The sequence below is a fragment of the Lepidochelys olivacea genome (assembly GCF_965140295.1).
Source record: "Lepidochelys olivacea isolate rLepOli2 genome assembly, chromosome: 3".
Taxonomy (NCBI): Eukaryota; Metazoa; Chordata; order Testudines; family Cheloniidae; genus Lepidochelys; species Lepidochelys olivacea.
Genome location: NC_140413.1, coordinates 96,322,298 through 96,346,149, shown reverse-complemented (window position 1 = coordinate 96,346,149; position 23,852 = coordinate 96,322,298). Strand labels below are relative to the sequence as shown.

The 23,852-nt window shown below is 42.1% G+C and overlaps 1 protein-coding gene across 1 annotated transcript in view; it reads right to left on the bottom strand.

Moving 5' to 3' along the window:
* The window catches only part of RNF217 (ring finger protein 217), a 91,458-nt gene extending 76,259 nt beyond the window's left edge, over positions 1-15,199 (bottom strand). Inside the window, exon 1 of the mRNA XM_084623930.1 lies at positions 14,271-15,199. Coding sequence (XP_084480056.1) covers positions 14,271-14,909 — 639 coding nt within the window. The 5' untranslated portion in view covers positions 14,910-15,199. The remainder of the gene's footprint in view (positions 1-14,270) is intronic.
* Positions 15,200-23,852: the final 8,653 nt, after the last annotated feature.

Sequence of the window (23,852 nt, the reverse complement as noted above, 5' to 3'; positions counted from 1 at the left end):
TTGAAAGGAGTGGGCACCAGAGTGTTGGGGCAAGCCCAAAAGGCTGAATCTTTCCAGAGCGGATCTCTGTCTCTCTGTGCAGCTGGCTGTGGCCCTGCCTGTGTGCTTGGCTGGAAGAGGTTTGTGAGCCTCGCCCAGCAAGGCCAGGTAAAGGGGACCCAGGCTAGCAGAATAGGCTGACTCAGGGGCATCCCAGCACATCCGGTGACACCCCAAAGGGGCCAAACCCATCACAATGTATTATCAATCTTAATTCCTATTTAATGTAGTTTTTGTCTGGAAATAAAAATAAGAGAGTAGAACAGCGGTGTAATACACCAATGCAGTACTTCCTATTATTATTTGGTATGTTCTTTCCATACAGCTGTCTGTCTCTGACTAGCAATCCTGTGAGCCTTTCATTTGCCCCGTCCTTCTCAAACTTTCCTCCTGCTGTGTCCTAAGTATCCCTCATCTGCCCTACACCACTGGTCACTTAATAATTTGCAACATAGATGATCCCCCCCCCACCTCCACCCCAAATCAAACTTTATCAGAATATATACTTATGAAACCTACAGCATTCTATCTGAGCACACTTGCCAAATTCCATAAGAATGTTGAGCATAAACATCATTCCACCTAGCATGGGCCACATGATTTATAAGGGAGATAGATTGCCAAACCTGATTATAATTCAGACTCACCAATATTTTCAGTTAGTGTTTATGGTAATTAATGCAATCATTAGGGCAATTACATACAGAGTTCTATTAACATCTTCTGTTTTTATATGCTCATAATTTTTAGAAACATTCTCCTTTGGAATCAACATTTTCCAAGCCTAATCCCAAACTAGTTATTTCTCCCTTTAAAAATAAAAGTTTGTGGAAAAATCTCTTTACATGTCTGAGAGTGCTATAAAAATACTCAACATTTGGCTTTATTTTGCTCACCAATAATTCAAAAATAGTTGAAGAAAACTTCCAAACTTGGCATCTGGGTAGGCCTCCATTACGCATAGTCGCTTTGCTAATTTGGGTTGAGGTAAGTGACGGGGCGGGGGGGAACAAACCCAGCTCCTGAACATTAAACAATTAAATCAGCACAAACCCCAGATTGTCCTTGTCTTCACTTCAGAGTTACGAGAGCTATTGCTAGACAGGGCCACAGAATCATAGACATCAGAAATAAAGAGATGGAATATCCAATTGGTTTCCTTAGAGATGCAGGACTGTTCCCTACAATGTGTTTTCTCCAGTCTAGAGTTTAAATTTAATCAGTGGGCTTTTCCTCCACTTTAGTAAGACTAAGCTACAACCTAGCAGTTCTAGGTCAGGAAGTTTCTTTACTTTCATCCCATTAACCTCCACTAACACTAAATTTCTCCTCCTTTCTTAATGCTCACATCTTTTAAAGTATTTTTAGACTCAATCCTCTACATATTTAAACTTTTAATATTTCCTCTCCAGTCAGTCCCACGTACAAGCTAATTTCTCACCACAAACTTCCTTTAACTTTTCCATACCGTGCTGGTAACAATGGGAAAAAAAGAACACAATATTATACAGAAAAGGATTTTCACCACCCCACTCCACTCAGAAGGTAGGCACTCAGTCACAGATCTTGAAGCTTCAACAAAGGAACAGTGCTAGGTGAAAGTGTGAACTGAACCGCAAGTAGCTACCTACAGATTTCAGAAGTAGGAATGCCTCCCTTAAAAGCTGTAGGGGCTGCTTGAGGTGGCTCTAACTCAGCTATGCTACAACTTCTAATTCAGACAGACATCCACTTAGTCAGTCTTTGGGTGGATACAGTTCAACCTTTAACCCAGTCTGCAAAGGCCAGAAACAAGCTGGAGTCTTTCAGAGGGGTCTTGTCCTGTCCAGATAGATGAGTACCCTAATGACATTAAGGGTGTGAAGCTTAGCTTCCCCTTAGCCAGCGTGTGGCTTAGGAAAGAACAAGAAAGTGGATAACTTGGTTCAGGTGAAAGTCAAACAACTTCAGCCAATAATTTAGGATCAGGTCTTAAATGGTTTTCCACAAAGGCAAGATGACACTAAGGACGACAGCCATGAGAGCTTGAATCTCTCCTAATCTTTGAACTGATGTTATTGCTCCTAAAAGGCTGTCTATGAAGACAGGTAGTATAGAGAACAGGTTGCTAGAGGTTTGAGGAGAGTTCCCATCAAGCCTGCTAACATGACCCCAAGGTTCTAGGAAGGTAGGGGTCTCTGACTAGGGGAAAATACGTATGAGATCCTTTAAGAATCCAGCAACTTTGGGTGAGAAGACTTTATTTAGTAGTAATTTCTGCTTATGGAGCTGATTGACAGTCCTGAACATTTTAAATCTAACAAGTAATCTGAAATGGCAACTACTGGGGTTTTCTAAATGGATGAGAGTGTTTGTAGTGGCTAAATCAAAAATCTTTTCCATTTAACTTCTGCGAGTAGAAATGTTCTTGACTTCAGTGGAGCAGGTTCTGTCTGTATCAATTAACTAGTGAGTACTGAGGCTGTCAGATCCTGGGTCCAGGGTAGGATTTGGCTTCTGCTCAGCACAGTCACATCTGGCTGAACCAAAACCATGGTCTGTGTTGGTAGGTTCATCAGATCCAAATACCAGAACTCAATGGGCCTTGCCAGAGCTATCATTATATTAAGGCTGTGCCCATCTTGATTTTCTTCAGGATACCGAGTATCCACGGTACGTGTGCATAACCATAAGTGAGTCCTGGTGTCCCAGGGATGAGAAAGGTATTGAGATGGAGCCTGTATTGAACTCCCTCTAGAGCAGAGCTGATACTTTCTGTTTTAGTCTGAGACATAGAGGTCTATTCATGGGCATCACCACTGCAGAGCATCTTTCACAAGAACAGTCCTTGACAGATCACATGTAATTGTCTAAGTAATGTCTGCTGAACTGATCAGCTACAGTGTTCTGCAAGCCTGGAAGCTACAGATCCACTATATGATTTGATAGAAAAGGCCCAAAGATAGACTGCTTCCTGGCAGAGTGGCCCCCCTTTTTATCTGGTATTGCTGGGCTAGGCTCCCCAGCCTCTTCCAGCCAAGCACACAGACAAGGCCACACCCAGCTGCACAGAGAGACAGAGATCCGCTCTGAGAAGGCTCAGCTTAAGGGGCTTGTCACAGCACCCAGATGTCCACCCCCCACTTGGAGTACAAACCCAAAATTATATGAAATTCACCTTTTCCTTCAATGTCAAAGAGGGTATATATATAACTTCTCCCTCCGTCCCCCCCCCTCCCGTTAGAAATCACAAAGTGGGTTGTATTATAAACCAGAAATAAATTTATTAATAACAGGTGTATTTTAAGTAGTTAAGGAGGTAGCAGACAAAACAAGGCAGATTACTAAGAAAATAAAACAGAGCACACAAACTAAGCTTAATACACTAAAGAAACTGGTTACATGCGAGTTCTCACCCTAAAGCTGGTTCTAATAATCTTCTTCACAGGCCAGATGCCGTTCCAGTCTGGGCCCAGTTCTTTTCCCCTGATCAGTTTTAGTTGTTTCCAGCAGTCATCTTGGGTGAGGTAGCAGGGGAGAACTGACAACTAGGATTACCTCACTCCCCACCCTTAATAGGATTTGCATAAGGCGGGAGTCCTTTGTTTCCCTAGTTTGACCCCCCCCTCCCCTTAACAGTGGAAAGTTACAAGAAGTCCCAGGTAATGTTTTAGTATCAGGTGAGAAGACCACCTGATTCTATAGGATCACAGTGTCCATGAGTCAGTGGCAGTATGGAGAGTCCACAGGAAGGCCAAGCTTTTCACAGTCCATTGTCCTTGCTGATGGGCCATCCACCCTGTTTAGCTTTTCTACTGTTGTACCTGAAGTGTCAGCAGGCATCACACAAAGTAGCATAGTTGAAATACAGAGACAGTCAATATTCCTAATTTCAGATACAGAAATGATACAGGCATACAAATTGGATAATCACATTCAGTAAATCATAACCTTTCCAATGATATCTCACTTGAGCCATTTTGCATAAAGTATCTCAGTTACGTCATTCATATCATAAGCATATTTTCATAAAGAATATGGAATGACATGTCACAGGAGTCCACCTCCTTTCTTAGCAAAAAATCACTAGAGGAGCCCCTAAAGAGGAATTTAAATGGGATAAAAATATTCCTGGCCTACAGTCTCCAGGATCTATTATTGATCCAAAGGTATTCACTACCAGGCCTCCTGAGAAAAAATGGGTGGGGGGATGGGGAGGGGGAGACAAGCAGAGGGAAACAGAAGCAGGAGAAAGATCCAACAGTTCTAGCTAGTTCTCAGTTATGGCATTACACCTGAAGACATGAGGTTGACAGACTGCATGGCAGAAGGGAGGACAGAGGATCTCCTTTGGAACCACTGCCTCTCCCTTGAACATTCTGATTTTTTACTGGCCCTAACAGTAAGGAGGCTTCTGCCTCAAACAGCTTTGGAATTCTATACTGCCTTCTCCTTGGGGCTGGTGTAGATACCCTTAGAGAGTAAAGAGTGGCTTTTGAGTCCTTCAAAGTGTGCAGGGTTTCATCAGCATGATAGTATAAGAGGTCACAGTCTTTGGGAGGTCCTTGAAGGTCACTTGGACCTCCTTTGGTATGCCTCAAGACTGCAACCATGAAGCCATATTCATTGTGACTTAGGTTGCTAAGGAATGCACTGCTGTGTTAGAGGCATGAACAAAAACGTGAGGGAGTGCAGGCTCAGATGGTTTGGTCACGTAAAAGCACAGTCCTGACAACTACAAGGGTAAGAGAGTCCAGCAGATCAAGACTGAAGGAAACAGACAGACAGAGGCAGACCCAAGAAGAAGTGATGGAGTGGACTAGGCTCAAAGGAAAGGAGCAGTGGAGAGGTCCTCCAAACAGGCTAGAGTGGCTGCAGGGGAAACAGCCAATCAGGGTCCAGGAGGGTCATATAAAAGGAGCTGCAGAACAGAGCAGCAGTTAGTAGCTTCTGGAAGCTGGAGAAGAAAGGACTGCATGCCTGGCTGGCTGAGGGAACTGCAGCATAGTAGACAGCTAAGCGGGGGCAGGGACCAGGGGAGCTGAGAATTACAAGTCGCAGATTTCCTAGTGAAGATGAATTCTAGATTAATACAGACTATTGTACATGTTTCTACTATGTTGGTATTCTGTTTATTTCTCCCATATAAGAACTTGTCACTTGTTCATTTTGCTTCCTGAGCTGCACACGATACCATGAAAGTAAACAAGCAGAGTTTCCAAGCTATTACACAATCCAATTCCATTTGCACTTGAAAGAGCACAGAAGAGTTAGTATCCTTGCTTCTGGAAAGCTTTTAAGTCAGGTTAGAAGTAATAGGACAAATGACTCGCACAGCACAGGTGCACTAGAATGGAAAGAACATACAAGGAGTCCCTTCCCCCAAGGGCATTCATACAATAAACAGAAGAACAAGGGGGTATGCCAAGCATGGGGAGGACCTGGGCATAGACAGGATAGCAATGGCGGTACATGCAGAGTACCCCTTTGTAATAGGAATATGCATAAGTCACTGCTCATTGCACTCCCCCACCACCTGTGAAGGTATTATGCCTTATGGTGACACAACACCTTCCTTCACACTACTTCTCTGCTACCAGTGATCTGTAGTGATGCTCCTCTGACTTGCAAGGAAGCCATTTAGCCGGATGTTTTTAGGCAACAGAATTTCTCTACCTATGTTATCTAAGATATTTCGATTCTGAAGCTTTTTTAAAGAGTTTTACTAAAACACTTGGAGACAAGTTTCTTTTTTGATCTAAAGACACTACAGATTGAAAGAGTAACAACAGGAACATTTATAGTCACTTTATAAAACTGCACTGCTTAGCCTTTAAGTATATATTTATGAAAAAAGGAACTGTTGGTATGTTTTAGGAACTATTTATATTTTTCCTTTAGTCAATACAACTTATGGAGTAACCTCTCCCACAATTAAGGAAACTTCTATTGTCCTGACAAGCTTGTAATACAATACACACATTAGTAATCTTATGAGGTAGAAAAGAGGATTTTGGTTGTTTTTTTTTTTTTAAAAGCAATTACAAAATAAGCCTTTTCTAACACTGCTTAAATCTTAAAATGTACATAGACTTGGCCATCTAAATAATTTATAGCAGAGTTTTCCCTCTAAAACCAACAAGTCTCAATTTTGTACTTCTTGAATAAAATTTGTCTGATTTATCCACCAGCTTAGTAACCATTGCCCTAAGGAACTGTATCTGAGCTGGGAGAATCTCAATTTGTTTTTACCACATAGATACATATACCATATGGCAAGAAGTTGTACACTGAGGATCATGTGTAAGTCTGTTTGGAGAAGCAAGGAGGGATATATAACCCAGTAGAACGTATAAAGACTGGAATTACTAACCTCCTGAATTCTTGTCTCAGCTAGACTTAGCTTTGTTACTTTTTGAAAGCATTCACTAATCTGTAAAATAAAGATATGCCACCTACCACTCAAAAATGTTGTAAAATTTTTTATGATTGTAACACACTTTGGTCATGAAGAGGACAGTACACCTGCTGATGATTTTTCCACACCAGCGTAATTCTCAGCTGTTCATACTGGGTAGTTCTGCATCCACTTTATACCACCAGAGAAGCATAGAAGAGGATTTAGCACATAAGGAGTCAGATCTAGCTCATGCAAGCACAACAAAGGCAGCTTTAAATCTAGACACTTTTAAAGATCAAGTTAGGCAATACACCTGCTCCCACATCCCCACCAACCTGCATGGTTTTAGTGTCATGTGTTCAGGTTTTTTTCCTCCAGTTGGATGAAAGATCCACATAAATAGGGGACAGACTGACTCCATAGAGGAGAAAATGAAAAAGTATTTTTCCTCCATTTTCTTTCACCTATAGCATCTTTAAGGGGTCAACTTACTATATAAAAAAATATTCAGAATATAGTATGCCACTTAAGTTGACCTGACAATGTTCTTTTAACATAGGAATGAATACTGCAAGCAAGCGTCAAATAAAACACATCACTGACAAATGGGGGACCAAAACCTAACTCTCAAAACTTGATGATCTACAAGTAAACAAAGCAGTAAAAACAGCAAGGGTCTTATACCACAAGATTTACTTGGTTCATTTATGAGGAAAATGATAGCACAGATTTAATTATAAAACTTCACATATTTAGTAGTGTACTGTACTGCAATTTATAGAAATAATGAAATCTCACTAATATGAGTTAGTCATTTTAATATTTGCTGAAAATTGGGCAATAAGACTACCAGTTTTGTGTGGTACTTATCAAGTTTACAGATTAATGAGGTAAGAGGAAAAAAAGTTAGGTTCTACTGTAGGTGTAACTCTTCACTTCAATTTCTTCCCGCTCATCCATTCTGAACAAATTTAGCCATGATTTTGTTTTATGAATAGCTGAAGTTATTCATAATCTTTGTACCAGAAGCCATCACTATGTCTGGTTTTGTTTTTAGAGGGAATTCTCAAATAAACAAACACCAAATATTCACTCTGACTCAGATTTACAAACCAGTAGAGATGAGGAAGTGAATCACTCTTATCAGGCTTGTGTACACACACAGCTTCTAAAATAAAGAAAGCTGAATGCCATGTAAGAGAAGCAGCATGAATACAATATTAAGGTTGAGAAGTCAAGTACACTAATCTCTCCCTTTTCTTCTTAGTTTATACACTATGCAGAACAAGATTTACAGCCCAAGGGATGGGTTGCTAACCTAGCTTTCAGCCACCTTTTGCCTCCTGGTGAGCAGCCCTAGGGGTAATTTAATCAGCACTAAGGAGGCTGCCCACAGATGGTGCTGCCCAGAAACAGCACGGCAATTCCGCCCCCTCATTCTCCAGTCCCACCCCAGCATGCTACCTATGCTGAGGTTTGAGAGTGGCTGTCTTCTTCAGCTCCCATGCCATGGAATTCCTATGGCCAGATCCATACCTTCTAGAGCCACCCCCACCTGGCACACAGGTGTCGGAATCTCACTCAAGTCATCTCCTTCCCACAGCCCCAATGACTATCTTTACGTTTACTGCCTTTAAACAGAGAGGGAACAGAAACATTTTCTCAGGAAGCCAGCTCCCAATCAACCCTAAAGGACTCCCTGAGAGGTCAGTTAAGTATCATGCCCAAGTTTTGGATTGGTAAATTGAGGCAGAGAGAAGGTATGCAACTTTCCAAAGATCACATACAGTAAGTCAATATCAGGACCATTATTAGAACTCTGGTCTCATCTGCTAAACTTCTGTCTAACCACTAAATCAGTCCCCACCCCACCCCCAGTAAATTAATCTTAGCTTTTGGTTTTTATATCTGTAAAACAGAATACTTTGCAGTTGCCGAGTACTTTTTCCATCTGCAGAAAGTGCTTTGCCACACTGCTTAAGTATTAGCTGGCACATTTCACAGACAGGGAAAACAGACAGATTTAGGTGGAATTTGATGTATAAGTGGGAGAGGGTTGTGTTAGTGGCTCTGATTCTTAAGTCTTGTCCTACGCTACCAAAATTAAATAAAGCAGAAAACAGTCATTGGCAATGAACCAGTGAACACCATTTAATTGCAATTGTAGGAGAAGAAAAACTCTGTTCAGCACCATTTCAGAAACCATGATTAAAAACTATCAAAAAATCGGTCACTACAGGTCCCAGACTTGCTCAATAGGAAAATGAAGCAGAAACTAAAATAATCTGCTGCTCTATTTCTTAGACCTAAGAACCATCCCTCAAAATGGTGGAGTAGTTAACAGGGACAGCTTTAGACTCCAGACAACGCACCTCCCACTAGACTACTTACAGGCTATGTTCAGAGTTACTTTAGCTCAGGACAAATCCTTCTATTCAGTTATTGCTTCTATAATCAAACTCCAGTTGAGATCAATGCAGGATTAGCTTAAAACAGTTCAACCACCTCAATTTGTAGACAATCATGGCAAGCACTGTGCACCCTGCAACTGGAATCTCAATGGTTGTGGATAAAACCACTGCATGCTTGCTGAGGAGTTCCCTTCAACCCAGCCCATCAACAGTATTAGTAACAGACACAGGTTTAGATTGCAGAGCTCAACTGAACCATCTCATAATTCAAGGTCTCTGGGTTTAGGAAGAGTCCAGCTGTCATGTTCTTGATGGCCTGTCATGCTGTCTAGCCTGCCTGGCGTTTTTAGCCTGCCTCAAAAAGGTGTTCTTTTCACAACTTTTAGTTCTATTGCTGTGTGCCAAGTCAACTGTCAGGGTGGGGCTCAGCACAACGACCACATCAGGAAGCTATGAAGAATGAGAAATTTCCACATTAAAGGCAAAAATAACATCCTGACAGATTACCTGAGCTGTAAATACAGTATCCAGAACAAGTGGCCCCTGAAGAGTGCACTGGCAAACCCATGCTCTCAGACAGGTGGACCTATTTGCCATAGAACTCAATACAAAATGAAATCCGTTCTACTCTGAGGATAGGAAGTATCAAGGATCCTTATTGGATACATTCCTCTTAGACTGGAAGCAAACATACCTGTATGTGCCCCCTTCAAATTCTTCTCATCCTATCAGATGCAGCACCGTGGAGCTTATTACCATCTGAACAGAACTAGACCATTCCATAAGACATTCCAGGTTTGTCTTGATTTCAGGTTTTGTTTTTCAAATGTCACCTAACACATTCCAATACTAGCACAGACAAAGCAAATTGTACTTTGGCACGTACATTAACTGGTCAAGTTAAAGCCGAGGAGGGAGCCTATGTTTCAGCTCAACCAGCTAGAACATGAAAAAGTTTAAGATATGTTCTCACACTAACACAGAAAAGGTGATAGTTAAGGAGTTCTAAAAAACAAAAACAAGTTATCCTAGCCAAGACAATCTCTAGACTGTTAATAGCATGGAGGGATAGTTCTAGTTGTCAGTAAACTTCCATAAACATATGCCATAAGAACCAGCAAGGATTCCAGTACCAACAGGTGTTAAAGGCTCCTATTAAAAAGAAAAGGAGTACTTGTGGCACCTTAGAGACTAACATGGCTGCTACTCTGAAAGGCTCCTATTGCATCTCTCAGATGTGCCCATTATAGAAATACATAACTCCAGTTATTAGGTTTTTATCCATACCTTTACACTGAATTACTCCCTGGATTTAGTGAGCGTCTGCACTGAGGTAGACTGCATCAGTGCAAGTCACAGTTTACAACACTGTCTATACTAAGAGCTTGCGCTGGTGCAGCTACACCACAGACTAAAAACTGCACTGTAGACAAGACCTTAACCTCTAAATCAGATGCTCTCAGACTGCTTGGAATAGCAGTGTCACTGTTAAACTGAGACACCTCAACATCTCCTGTGATTATTTTTTAATCACAGTGGGTATCCTAATTACTTGCTATTTACCCAGGGCAAGAATTTTATGTTTTAAACAAGGGGAACATTTACTTACTACAATAAATATGGTTCTCCACAATGACTGACTGCATGGACCTACACTCCCCATCTTCCTTATCAGCACTATTTTAGTCTTACAACTGGTTTTTATTAGGGCTGTCAAGCAATTAAAGAGATTAACTGCACGATTAAACAATAGAATACTATTCATTTAAATATTTTGGATGTTTTCAACATTTTCAAATATATTGATTTCAATTATAACAGAATACAAAGTGTTCAGTGCTCACTTCACAGTGCAAATACTTGTAATCAAAAAAATATAAACAAACAAAAGAAATAGTATTTTTCAATTTACCTCATACAAGTACTGCTGTGGAATCTCTATCATGAAAGCTGAACTTACAAATGTAGAATTATGCACAAAAACTTCATTCAAAAATAAAACAATGTAAAATCTTAGAGCCTGCAAGTCCACTCAGTCCTCCTACTCGTTCAGCCAATCACTCGGTCAAACAATTTTGTTTACATTTGCAGGGGATAATGCTGCCCGCTTCTCGTTCACAATGTCACCTGAAAGGGAGAACACAGCACTGTTGTAGCTGGCACTGCAAGATATTTACATGCCAAATGCACTAAAGATTCACATGTCCGTTCATGCTGCAGCCACCATTCCAGAGGATATGCATCCATGCTGATGATGGGTTCTGCTCAATAACAATCCAAAGCAGTGCAGACCAATGCATGTTCATTTTCATCATCTGAGTCAGATGCCACCAGCAGAACGTTTATTTTCTTTTTTGGTGGTTGGGGTTCTGTAGTTTCTGCATCGGAGTGATGCTCTTTTAAGAATTCTGAAAACATGCTTCACACCTCATCCCTCTCAGATTTTGGAAGGCACTTCAGATTCTTAAATCTTGGGTTGAGTGCTACAGCTATCTTTAGAAATCTTACATTGGTACCTTCGTTGCATTTTGTCAAATCTGCACCTAAAGTGCTCTTAAAATGAACATGGGCTGAGTCATCATCTGAGACTACTATAACATGAAATATATGGCAGAATGCAGATAACAGAGCCAGAGACATATAATTCTCCCCCAATGAGTTCAGTCACGAATTTAATTAACGCATTATTTTTTAACAAGCGTCATCAGCATGGAAGCATGTCCTCTGGAATGGTGGCCGAAGCATGAAGGAGCATATAAATGTTTAGCATAGCTGGCATGTAAATACCTTGCAATTAGGGATGTAAAATGTTAACCTGCCTTAACCAGTAAGCATCAGTCTTACTGGTTAACCCGCCTTAACCACTAACCTCCGGGCTGGCCCACCGACCCTGCTCCAGCCAGAGCAGCCCCAGCCGCGCCAGCAGCCCTTTAATCGGTTAACCATTTAAACTAAATATTTTTTAATCCTTTCAATGGTTAACTTTTTAAACTGTATTTACATCCCTACTTGCAATGCGGGCTACTACATTCTCATGCAAATGCCTGTTCTCACTTTCTGCTGACATTGTAAATAAGAAGTGGACAGCATTATCTCCTGTAAATGTAAGCAAACTTGTTTGTCTTAGTGATTGGCTGAACGAGAAGTAGGACTGAATGGACTTGTAGGCTCTTAAGTTTTGCATTGTTTTGTTTTTGAGTGCAGTTATGTCACAAACAACAAAAATCTACATTTGTAAGTTGCACTTTCACAATAGAGATTGCACTATAGAACTTGAATGAGGTGAACTGAAAAACACTCTTTTGTTTATCATTTTTACAGTGCAAATATTTGTAATCAAAAATATAAAGTGAGCAGTGTACACTTTGTATTCAGTGTTGTAATTGAAATCAATATATTTGAAAATATAGAAAAACATCCAAAAATATTTAATAAATTTTAATTAGTATTCTATTGGTTAACAATGCGATAAAAATTGTGATTAATCACAATTTTTTAATTGCAATTAATTTTTCAGTTAATCACATGAGTTAAGTGCGATTAATCAACAGCCGGAGGAAGGAAGGAATTGTGCTGTAGTTTGTTATAAATGCTTTTATATCCACTAATGCAGGGATCTCAAACCCGAATCACCACAAGGGCCACATGAGGACGAGTACATTGAACCGAGGGCTGCATCATTGACCCCCCCCCCCCCCACGCAGCGCTGCCACCAGCCCTGCCTCTGCCCCACCTCTTCTCCACCTCTGTTCCTGAGTGCGCGGCTCCCCACTCCTCCCCCTCCCTCCTGGAAGTGCCTGCAGGTAGGAAAAGGAGCTAGGACACGGTGCTCTAGGGGGAGGGGGAGCCTGGCGGGCCACAGGAAATAACTCTGGGGGCGTGGGGAGCTTGGCGGGCTGCAGGAAATAACCCTGCAGGCCACGTGTTTGACACCCCTGCACTAATGGGAGTGCACAAACAGGACTATGCACCCACCCTACTTAAACACACTCTGCTACCCAAAAGAGCCTTTGATCCTGAAAACACAGATGCACGCAGTGCTGTTGACTTTACAAGTACGTAAAGTTCTGTAGGATGAGGACCAAAGTTTGGAACTCATGCATCACCCAGAGTATGTCTGTCAGGCAGACACCTCAAAGAAAAAACCCTATAATTACTAAACTAGTTAGCAATTCTGTTAGTTTTAAGGAAAAGCGTTGGGGGCGATTCAGTCAATTATAAAATAACATATATTTTTCAATTCAGACTGGGAGGCAACAATATGAAAATGTACAAAGAGAGAAAGACGGAGTAAGCTCACTAAAGTGTGAAGCACAATAAAGCATGTGGTTGTGCATGATACTCCAGCATTTAAGTAATAAACAGTTAATATTTGTGAACTATTGGCTTATTTTAGTAACAAAAAAATCACCAAAAAAATTTGGAAGCAATTTGGTAAATACTTTTGTTTGTATAAGGTGGTACAAAGTGTTTCTATACTGGGCTATAAGGCTTCACCTTAGTTTTAAGTAATTCACTGAAAAACCAACCCTGGTGTGCAAATCAAAAGTTGTTTGCTGTATGAAATTAACCTAATAAATCTATTAGTATTGCTGACACATACAGACTAGTTTTAAATCCAGCTATGGAGATTCTTATTGCTATTAGATTAGGGTAGGAAGAGTTTTAAATTATATTTTGATCTAAGTTAGATTGGCTGAGCAAGATGGTGCCTCTCCCATTTAAACCTAGCCCAGTTCCACTAGTCACTGAAAAAAGACACAAGGTCCAATACAAAAACGACTAATGTACTAGCCAGTGCTGAGTGGAAAGTTTTAACTGGCCTCTGGCAACAGCAGCAGGAGTGAATCAGTCTGTTCCATGTTTTACTGACCTGCTGATGTTATCAGGCTGGGATAAATTCAAGAGAAATTTAAAGAAAATGAGTTTAAACTTTAGAGCATCTTTAACCTACACACACAAATCCTCAGCCATTGAGGAGAAGAGTGTGCACACCTCCATAGTGTCCAGCAAGTCCTTCTGCTCCACATGAGAGAGGGAGCAGCCCTGTAACCAGTCACTTCCGAGAAAAATATTAAGTTTTAACTATGTTTGGGGTCTAAGAAATGGGATAGGATAGGGGGTGTGAAGCCTGCCCTAATGGCAGAGCTCCCTCAACTAGGCTGACAGCTTGAATGCTCAGGAGGGCCAGGAAATTTACCTGGGAGCCAAGGTGGGATGGGGCAGGGCCATCCATCGAAAGAGTGATAAAAGCCGAGGTATTTACCTGGGTAGGATGGGTCAGGGCTCTCCACCGAGGGGGTGAGGAGGGCCGGGGCGGGATGGGTCGGGACAGGGCTCTCCACCGAGGGGGCGAGGAGGGCCGGGGCATTTACCTGGGTGCTGGGGTGGGATGGGTCAGGGCTCTCCATCGAGGGGGCGAGGAGGGCCGGGGCATTTACCTGGGCGCTCAGGTAGCGCTTCAGGCACTCCTCGCACACCGCCTTCTTGCAGCAGGGCAGGGGCTTGATGGGCTTCTCCTCCAGGCACACCCGGCAGCTCAGCAGCAGCAGGGGCCCGAAGTCCCCCGCTATCAGCCCAGAGAAGGGCTCGGGCAGCAGGTAAAAGTCCACCTCGATGCTACCCCCCGAGGTCAAGGGGTCTCCGACGGGGCCGCGGCGGGCGGGCAGGGCCCCGGGGGCTGCGGCGGGCGGGGGTCCCGGCCCGGCCCCAGCCCGGTCGTTCTCCACGCAGTACACGGTGCAGTACACGTGCCGCCGCGGGGGGATGCGGCGGCGGCTGCTGGTGCTGCTGCCCCAATCCCGCCCCGGCCCCTCCTCGGGGGGCGCCCCGGGCTCCCCGCCGGCCCCCGGCTCCTCCGCGGGAGGCTCAGGGGGCGGCGGCGGCTCCACGCTGCGCTCCGGACTCCCCGGGGCCCCGCCGGGAAGCGGCTCCTGCTCCCCGCTCCGCCGCCTGCTGCCGGGCTCCGGATCCCGCGGTCCGGCCGCCTCCTGCCCCGGCTCCCGGGCCCCGCCGGCCGGGAACGGCGCCTCAGCGGCGGCCGCCCGCAGGGTGCTCAGCGAGCTCTGCTGCTCCCCCATCCCCGCCGCTTCCCATCCAGCCGCCTCCGGCCCCGCTTCTGCTTCCGGGTCCCGGGCCCCGCAGCTCCGCGACCCAGCGGGGAGCCTCCGCCGCCGCCGCCTCCCCGGGGCCAGCGGCCGCCGCCGCTCCCCGCCGGGCCTGCGCAGGTCAACGCCGCCCGGGGGCCCCGCCGGGCCGCGCTCCCATCCCGCAGCCCCGGCCGCCCCCGGAGAGTCAGAGCTGGGTTCGGACGGCCCGGCCCGGCCCCGCCTGACCACAGCCCCCCAGGAGCCGCGCCGGCCGCGGCCCCGGCCCCCCTCTCACATGTATGCGGGCCGGGCCACTCTCCGCCCCTTCCTGCCTACACAAGGGACCCACCCACTCTCAATCCTGCCCCTCACGTACACACAATCTCCTCCACCCCTTAACCCTGCCCCTTTCTCACACCCCACTCTGGGTCTTTGCCTGGGCCCCCCTTATACACTCCTCTGCCCTCCCACCTACTTCTCCCTCTTCCTTTCCTGCGTTAATTCGGGTCACCAGATAGCAAGTGTGAAATATCAGATCTTTGGGTGGAGGCCGGGTATAGTTGCATATGTAAGACAAAGCCCCTAATATCAGAGAGGTCCCGATAATATTGGGATGTCAGATCACCCTACTTTACACACCCCTCTATCTACTCACCCACCTTTCACCTCTGCCCGCCACGTACACACCCCCTTCTCGCTCACATATATCCACTTATCCCTTTATCCTGCCACACTCTCACACACACAAACTCCTACCTACCACTTAACCCTGCCCCTGTCTCACACACACACCCTTACTCACCCCTTAACATTGCCTCTCATACCTACTCTGCCCTCCCTCCCCGCCCATTAACACTACCCCTCTCATTCGCTCACTATACAATCACACCAGCTTCCTTGGCTCCCTACCACATACCCAAAGTACAGCAGGAGCAGGCTATAAGGACTTTAAACAATCTTTAACATGAACGTTGAGTTTTCTTCGGCGTAGTTTCAGCATTAAATAAAAAGGAAGTGCTCCTTTTGTGTATTTACAGTTTTGTTCACTAATTCTTCACAAGAGAGAGATTGTCACCAAGGTTCTTCAGAAGATAATATTCTCATATTCTTACTCCAGGATACCAGTGTAAATGTAATTTACAGAAAAATCAGCTGACCACCTCCACACCTTTCCATTTAAAAAGTCTCATTTTAGCCAGATGTGATGATCTGTTCCTCACTCTAAAAAGCAATAGTCACCTACGCAGTAGTACAGCCTCCCCCGTCCCCCGCCCGTAAACAGATACATTGATAGAGAAAGTGAGCACACTCATTAGGAAGCAAACACCCTTTTTAATTTCAAAACGGCTTTGTACTTTGAATGTGATATATTTTGAATAAAAATCCAACGTCCAATTAAAAATTAGTCCCAAAGAAAACAAACTGTAAAAAATAGAAGCATCATCTTTATCCTCTTAGTGTCACAGGTATTTAGGTTTATGATTGGCATACCACATCTGAACAATACTATGACATCTGCAAAAGTGATTTAAATAATTAAACTCAGACAAATTGATAAATACACATCCAATGAGTCTGGTCATTTGCAAGTAAGAGGATTAAAGAAAAAATGCCTGTGGATGCTGTTTAGAAAGCCTGCCCAAAAGCAAGGAAAAATGTCTTTCAGAACTCGACATCAACATAGATACCGCAGATAACATAAAGCCCATTCTAGGACAGCTGCAGTGTTGGTAGTGGCAAGTACAGCAGGCATTTACTAAAAGGTGCTTCTTCTTCTTCTTCTTCTACCTTGTCTAGACTAGCGGTTTTGGTCCATTGCCCCAGATGGCTCCTAACTTTCTATTGAAATCAATGATAATGTGATCAGTGATAATGTCACTGTCCCTCTTTTTTATACTTTCTTCCAGTTGCTAGAAAGATCCTTGATGTGATGTGGGGGTCAGGCAGCCCCCACTCCATACATGCCCTCTCTGAGAATTCTCTGAGATCATGGATTCTTCCTGATGTGCCATTAATGCCTGTCTGGATGGTGGTAGTTGCTCTTTGTCCTTACTGAAAGGGCAGATGTGGGCATCTCCCAACCTCACAACATATTTCAGTAGCACATATAGCAATACTTCATAACTTCACATACAATGATAGTGGATATTAAGGTTCAACAGACCAAGTCTTTTTAAATGATACCTCACAAGGCATACTTTGTATAAAAAAATATAATAATCATATGACAGTGGTGAATATGGGGGACCCATATTTTGGATCTTTGCAGTACAGATTGTCACAAGGGGGTATCCTGAGTAGATCTGGTGCAATAGGTAGTTTTTAAAATATATATATATATATATATATATATATATATGTATGTGTGTGTGTGTGCGTGTGCGTTGGATTCAGGATCTTTTTTAGGTTATAGCTGGAAGTTTATGTGCTCTGCACACAAATTTCCTTGATAGGAAATAGGTGCACTTAAATCTGATTGCCAGATGGGGGCTGTGCATAAAACTTTCTGTCAGGAGCTACACTTTCCTATCAGGTTTTATCCTATACAGAGTTCATGAGCAGCTGCTGGAACATGAGAGTTGATGCACACATGCTGACAAATAAGATAGTCTCCCCATTAGCAGTTGCACCTTTAACTCTACAGCTCCACCCCTCCCCATTCTATGTTTTCCAATCTTTCTTCTGAAGCAGTTAGGCTTCCTACATGCAACATACCTCACAAACACACATAAGCAAGTAAATTAAAAGTAACTAACAGTACATGTATAACATTTTGGGGACCACCCAGATAAATAAGGCGTTCTGTCACTGCCTGCCCTCTAACCTTGGGGGCCTTTGTGTTGTGTACCTGTGGTTCAGATCCCTGACACCAGTAGCCAGCCCACAAGTATAAGGTCTCACCCTGGCTCTCGTCAGCCCAGTTACTCTTTGTACCAATAGCCCTTCCGGTCCCAAGTCTTCCCAAACATGTCCTCTCCAAGTTCTTAACTATCAGACCCTCAGACCCTTCCCTTGTGGTTTGGCATGAAACCAGACCTCCAGTTATCAGCTCACTTTGCCATACACTCCACACAGTTGGCACACCAGAGACCTTGGGATAAAAATAAACAAAAAATGTATTTCATAGAAAAACCACAGGTTTAAAGAGGAAATAGTGAGGGAAAGCAAACAAATATACGTACCACAGAAAATACACATAAAGACACAACCTAAGGCTTTACACTTTCATATTATATAAATGCCTTAAATCAGCATACCCCCTACCTAAAAGGACAGCGTTCAGGAACTGGAAACTGCCTTGAAAGTGTCCCCCAAGTTCTGGATTTAAAAAGAAGATCAGTTCCAAGCCCATTTATAAAAGGCTTTTTACTCTCTTTATTTTCTCTTAGTTTCTGGTGACTCATGGTTACTCAGAGTTGGGAAACTCCTTCCTAACTCCATGTTTGAGAGCTGGGATGGTCTTTTCAATTTCGAGTTGTCTGAGACCTGGTCTACACTACAGAGTTAGGTCAACGTAAGGCAGCTTATGTCTACCTAACTGTGTAAATGTCTACAAAGTTCCTCCCACCGATTTAACTCACCTGCTACGCAAACCTAATAACTCCATCTCTGCAAGAGGCGTAGCACTTAGGTCAATGTAGTTAGGTCGATGCTGTGTCTGTGTAGACACTGTGTTGCTTACATTACCTGTTGCTGCCTTTGACAGCCCAAGCTCTTCCACCCCAGGGTTGACAGCATGGAGCCCCGCCACCGAAGCTGACAGCCAGACACCCGCCATTGGGGTTGATGGCCTGGAGCCTTGGCGGTGGGGTTCCAGCTGTCAGCTCCAGGGTGGCAGAGCTCCAGCTGTCAGTGCCACACAATGGCTCACTTAAGTCAGTGCAAGCACTCCTGGTGAGGATGCACATTGCCAACAGAAGAAGCATAGTGTCGACACAAAGAGCCAGTTTAATTATTGCTGTGGCTGTAGGTTAACCTTACTTAAGTTGATTTAATTCTGTAGTGTAGGCATGGCCTCAGTGTCTTTCCTAATGGTTCTAACTTTAATGGTCCATCATTGTCTTTTCCTGAGCTGGACTATGGATAGTTACTTGGAGCCAATTTCATGTAAACAACTGGCTTGGGAGGTGTCATTCCCTACTTGACCGTTCACCACCCTGCTGTGAGGTGGGGCTGAAGTTGCAACACAGTTTATGAGCAGAGTTTTCCATATTCACAAATAGATACATTCAGAAACACAGTCTGTATGCATTTCTCATAATGACCATCAAGTTCAGAATGTTACAAACTTTCATAAAAAACTTTCCTTGATATATTTTTATAGTACAATAACTCAATATGCAATCCATTGGTTTAACTGATTATTTTGGGTGCTTAACCTTCTTTTATCTCCTTGGGGTGCCTGGTAAAGGAGTATGGGCAGAAGGGTGAAACATAGGGCAGTGTTAAGATTGCAACATGTGGTCTGTGTTGTGCAGTAGATGTGGTAATGGTAAGGTGTGTACTTGTGTGTAGAGGAGTAGAAGGTGTGTACTGTTAGATGTTTATTTCCTTGCTTTTGTGGGTTTGTGTCAAATTTGTTGTGTATGTGTAGAAACCCTGCTTCACAACAAAGTTTTTTTTGTATTAATTTTATATGGTTTCTTTCATGTAGATGGTGTGCTAAAGTGTTTAACATCAAAGAGTTAAATAAAATAGCAGAATGAGAGAAATATTGTTCAGAGGAACACAATAGATACTTCTCTCCTGGCATGACCTTGTTACTGATTATATATTAGGATTAACCCACTGCCTTTCCCATTGTGCCTTTGCATAGATTTATCCTAGAATTATTTCAAGGAACAGGATTCTCATTCATTTCCTACACACATTTTGAGCACTAGGCCTTTTGGCTAATGACTTACTGGATGTTTTGGCAAGGGTTGGCTATAGTCCATTTTTATGAGCCAAATGCATAACTGGTATAACTTCACTGATGTGACTCTGTTGACTTAAAGGATGAATTTGAACCCATATATTTTACAATGGTCTAAGGTCACATGCAGACTAGGTCTTACCAGTTGTAATGAAAAGGTTAGCGGCATGTCAGGATGTGCATAAAATAATAGATTGCAATTATTTAGCTTGAAAAGGAGAAGAGTTTAGTACTGGTCTGCACAAACATTTTATCATGTTTGGACACAGTGTGAAGAACTGGACCTTCTTACTTGAGAGATCACCTCTCTCCTGCTGATATATTGTTACAGCTGAGATCAGGACAGGTATATCAGTTAGAGCTCCCTCAATATAAATGTGAGCAAGCTGCTGGCAGGGCATTCTCTGTGAAGGGTCCTCAGTTTGAGAATTCGCTTTCCAACATGGTCCACCAGAGGCCAGATTCGTTATCCTTCCATGCGTGCTGCAAAGTCCATCTTTTTTTCTTCTTTTTACATCTCTTGCAGAAGGTATGGGCCAAGATATTTAGGACCAGTACTTTTGTGATGTTGTGATTTTTAATCACAGTCATTAAAATAATTCTTTTGCTGCATTTAAAAAGCCTTGTCTTCACTGCTAAAAAAAAGGTGCATTTTTTTTATTTAAAGGAAACTAACACATGTGAGCTATCCCATGGTAAAAACACAGTGAAGACAAGACACTTTAGTTTTATTGCAAAGTAAACTCATATAGATCCTAAACCTATACCCCGACCTGGGGCTGACCTCATCTACTTTACCCTGTGGTAAGGTACATCTGTGGGACACTATGAGGAAGTTATCACTGCCTGTTCTGTATCTGTTCTGTAGATAAATGGGAGGACTCCATTTTCCAGGGCTGTTATTTTGATACCACTTCATGAACGTTAGTTTTACTAAAAAAGTCACCTGAATATTTGTAGGTACGTTTAATTAGAACATATGAGTAACTAACATTCATGCTTCATTGCATGTTGATTTGCCTTAGGAATTCAGATACGAATCATTTTGCCATGTACAACACTGCATAATTGTCATTGCTGTATTTACCCATAGAGTATAGAACTCACTTCAGCTGAGATTCTCTCTACTTCCAGTGATTTTAGTCTTTATACTGAAAAGACAAGCGTGATAAAGTATATAAAACAAATAATTAAATTGTGAAATACTTCTCAGAATACTAATTATTTTGTGCAGTAGCCTTCACTGAATGTTTGTTTCTTGGTTTTTGAAATAGAAACTGTAAAACTGATTTTGATTTGTCACCATATAGGAATAACTTTTTCCATATGATTTATCATATAAACATCACACAAAAACACACAGTATTTCTTATTCACACTTGAGTTATACTCTCACTTTTCACTATCACTACTTTGCATCAGAGCAAATACATTCAACACCAAGACACTTTCAGCATACTTCATAATACTCTGTCTCACATTCTCTATGTGTTCTTGAGAAAGAAGAATATGCTTCATTGATAGCACATAAATCTTATTTTTCAGATGTTATGAACTGACTCCACAGTGATTTTTTTCCTGCAAAGATTTATTACTTCATCACACAATTTGATAGTTTTCAGCAAGAGAATATTTATATTCTTTCTGTGAGGAAAACTCACAGTGATAATACTATCATTATCATCTGGGATCATCCAATGAGAACAGAACTCTTAAAAGCTGTCCTTCCTCTACATTCATGAGTTTGGATGGATTGGATATTGTTTATTTTATGAAAGAAAAAAAAAGAGTTTAAAAAAAGCATTTAGTGAGTTTAATCATACCTCATTTCTTCATAACTTCATTTGACAAGAAAATTCTCATGGCATTTAAATTAGAGTAGGTGAAAAAGTATTCTTAACGGTACACAGCTTTAAAGATTACATGATATACATTTGCAGCTGGAAGTTAGTTTCTTGCAGGCTCAATTCTTTGAATTTCTGTTGTTTCCTTTCTCAAGGTGAAGGAACAACATTAATGCCACAAGAGATGTGGAATAAGAAAAACAAGTGTAAATTAGAGTAATTTCCTATGATAATCTTTTAATACAGTGCCTTTTAAAATTAATCAAGAATGATGAATGATGTCTAGTTTCATTGTTACAGAAATTATTTTGACCCTACACCATAACAATTTTTCTATCTATTAAACCAGTCTTCAAAATGCATCATTTTGACCTGAATCCTAAAAAGAACTTAATCAGTGACACAGAGCACCATCTTTTCAGCTTCTAGTAGCCTCCATGCAGGTGCCATCATTGATACTTCCCTGAAATTACAAAATAACTGTAGTGATATTAGTGCAATGTCATTGAGAACCAAGCATGGCCCAAATCAGTGAAAATGCTGGATCATGCATGTTTACAAACCATACATAGGTTTGTGGGATGAAATATTCTTCTGAAAAATTTTGATGACCCTTCTTAATCTATCTCACCAGGATCTCCCCCTCTTGACTCCACTGAAACAGCTTTAATTGAGATTTCTTCTTATCTCTTTATGGCCAAATCTCAGAGCCTATACTTTATATTCATCCTCTTTAACACTTCTGCTGATTTTGATATGGTCAATCATACTTACCTTCTCAAAATCTTGTCCTCCCTTAATTTTTGTGACACCAACCTCTCCTGGTTCTCCACCTACCCTCTGTGTATTTCTTCATTATCTCTTTCTACGGGTCCTCCTCCCATTTCCTCCTCTTCCTGACAGTACCACAAGACTCCATCCTTGGCTTGCACTTGCAAACACAGCTGCGGCTACCATCTTTACACTAACGGCTCACAAATTTATTTTTTCATTCTTGACTTTCTTTGCTCAATCCAATCCCATTTTTCAGTCAGTCTCTCTGGTATCTCCTGATGTCTCACCATGAGCTTAACATAATAAAAACTATAATTTTTTTCCACTCCCCCCAAGTCTCTCTTATTTGGGCACCATTACCATCCTTCTAATCATTGGGGCCCATAGTTTAAGAGTTAACTTCACCACCTACACAGGATAGTTTGATTGAATTAAGCTCTGTAGACATTTAGCTAATTGTAGGGTTCCAGTCTGCCCAATAGTGCTCCCATGTACAATTCTATGGTTTTTGGAGTTTAAACTCAGAGAGTTGGTGATTAAAACTCAGCTAAAGAAAGTTGTGTTTAAACAGCTTGCCCAAACATATCCCTATCAGCTTCAAGGTAAGGTATTAAAGAGACGATTGAATATGCAACTCGATCCTGAGACTGTGACAAAAAATGCACTGAAGAAAACATCCCACACCACCCTAATATAAAGTCTCTTTTTTTTTTCTAATAGAAACTCTAAGAATTTTTAGGCATTAATTTTGTTCTCTATAATTTCTGTTGGTCTCTGAGTTATCCCTTTATTTTATAACTGCTAAACTGGAGACTCTCCAGTTGCCGAAAAGTGTGGATTGCTTCTTTTAGTTTTTCTAACTGCTATTCAATCCAGCCACCCATTCATCTAAACAACTGATTTTAGTGGATAAAATAGATGCAATGTTTCCTAATGGAAAACTTCGGTAAGTGTTTGGATCTTCAAGGGATCACAGACCAGATTTTTAAAGATCAATTTTTAAATTGAAATCAATGTGAGTAGGGTTAGTTTTGAAAATCACCCTAGGCTCCTATTTGCATCTTTAGGCACATAAATACCTTTACAAATCTGGCCCCACAAGGCTAACCCCATCCATCACTACAACTTTATGCTGAGTACATATTGGCACATGCATATTCCAATCACAGGGAATTATACAGATAACCCACTCCAAGGAGCACAGTTATTGTTATTTCAAGTTCCTTTTGACAGTCCATAATCCATAATAAAATCAAGGGATGTTTCCTGCATCCAAAAATGATTAGTTTCCCATGTAATCATTCAAAAGGAAATGCATACCTATGTAATTTTGCTAATGAATGGAATGCCTATATCCACAACATGTTTTTTGGTAGATTATCTTTTGCGAATCTGAAGTTA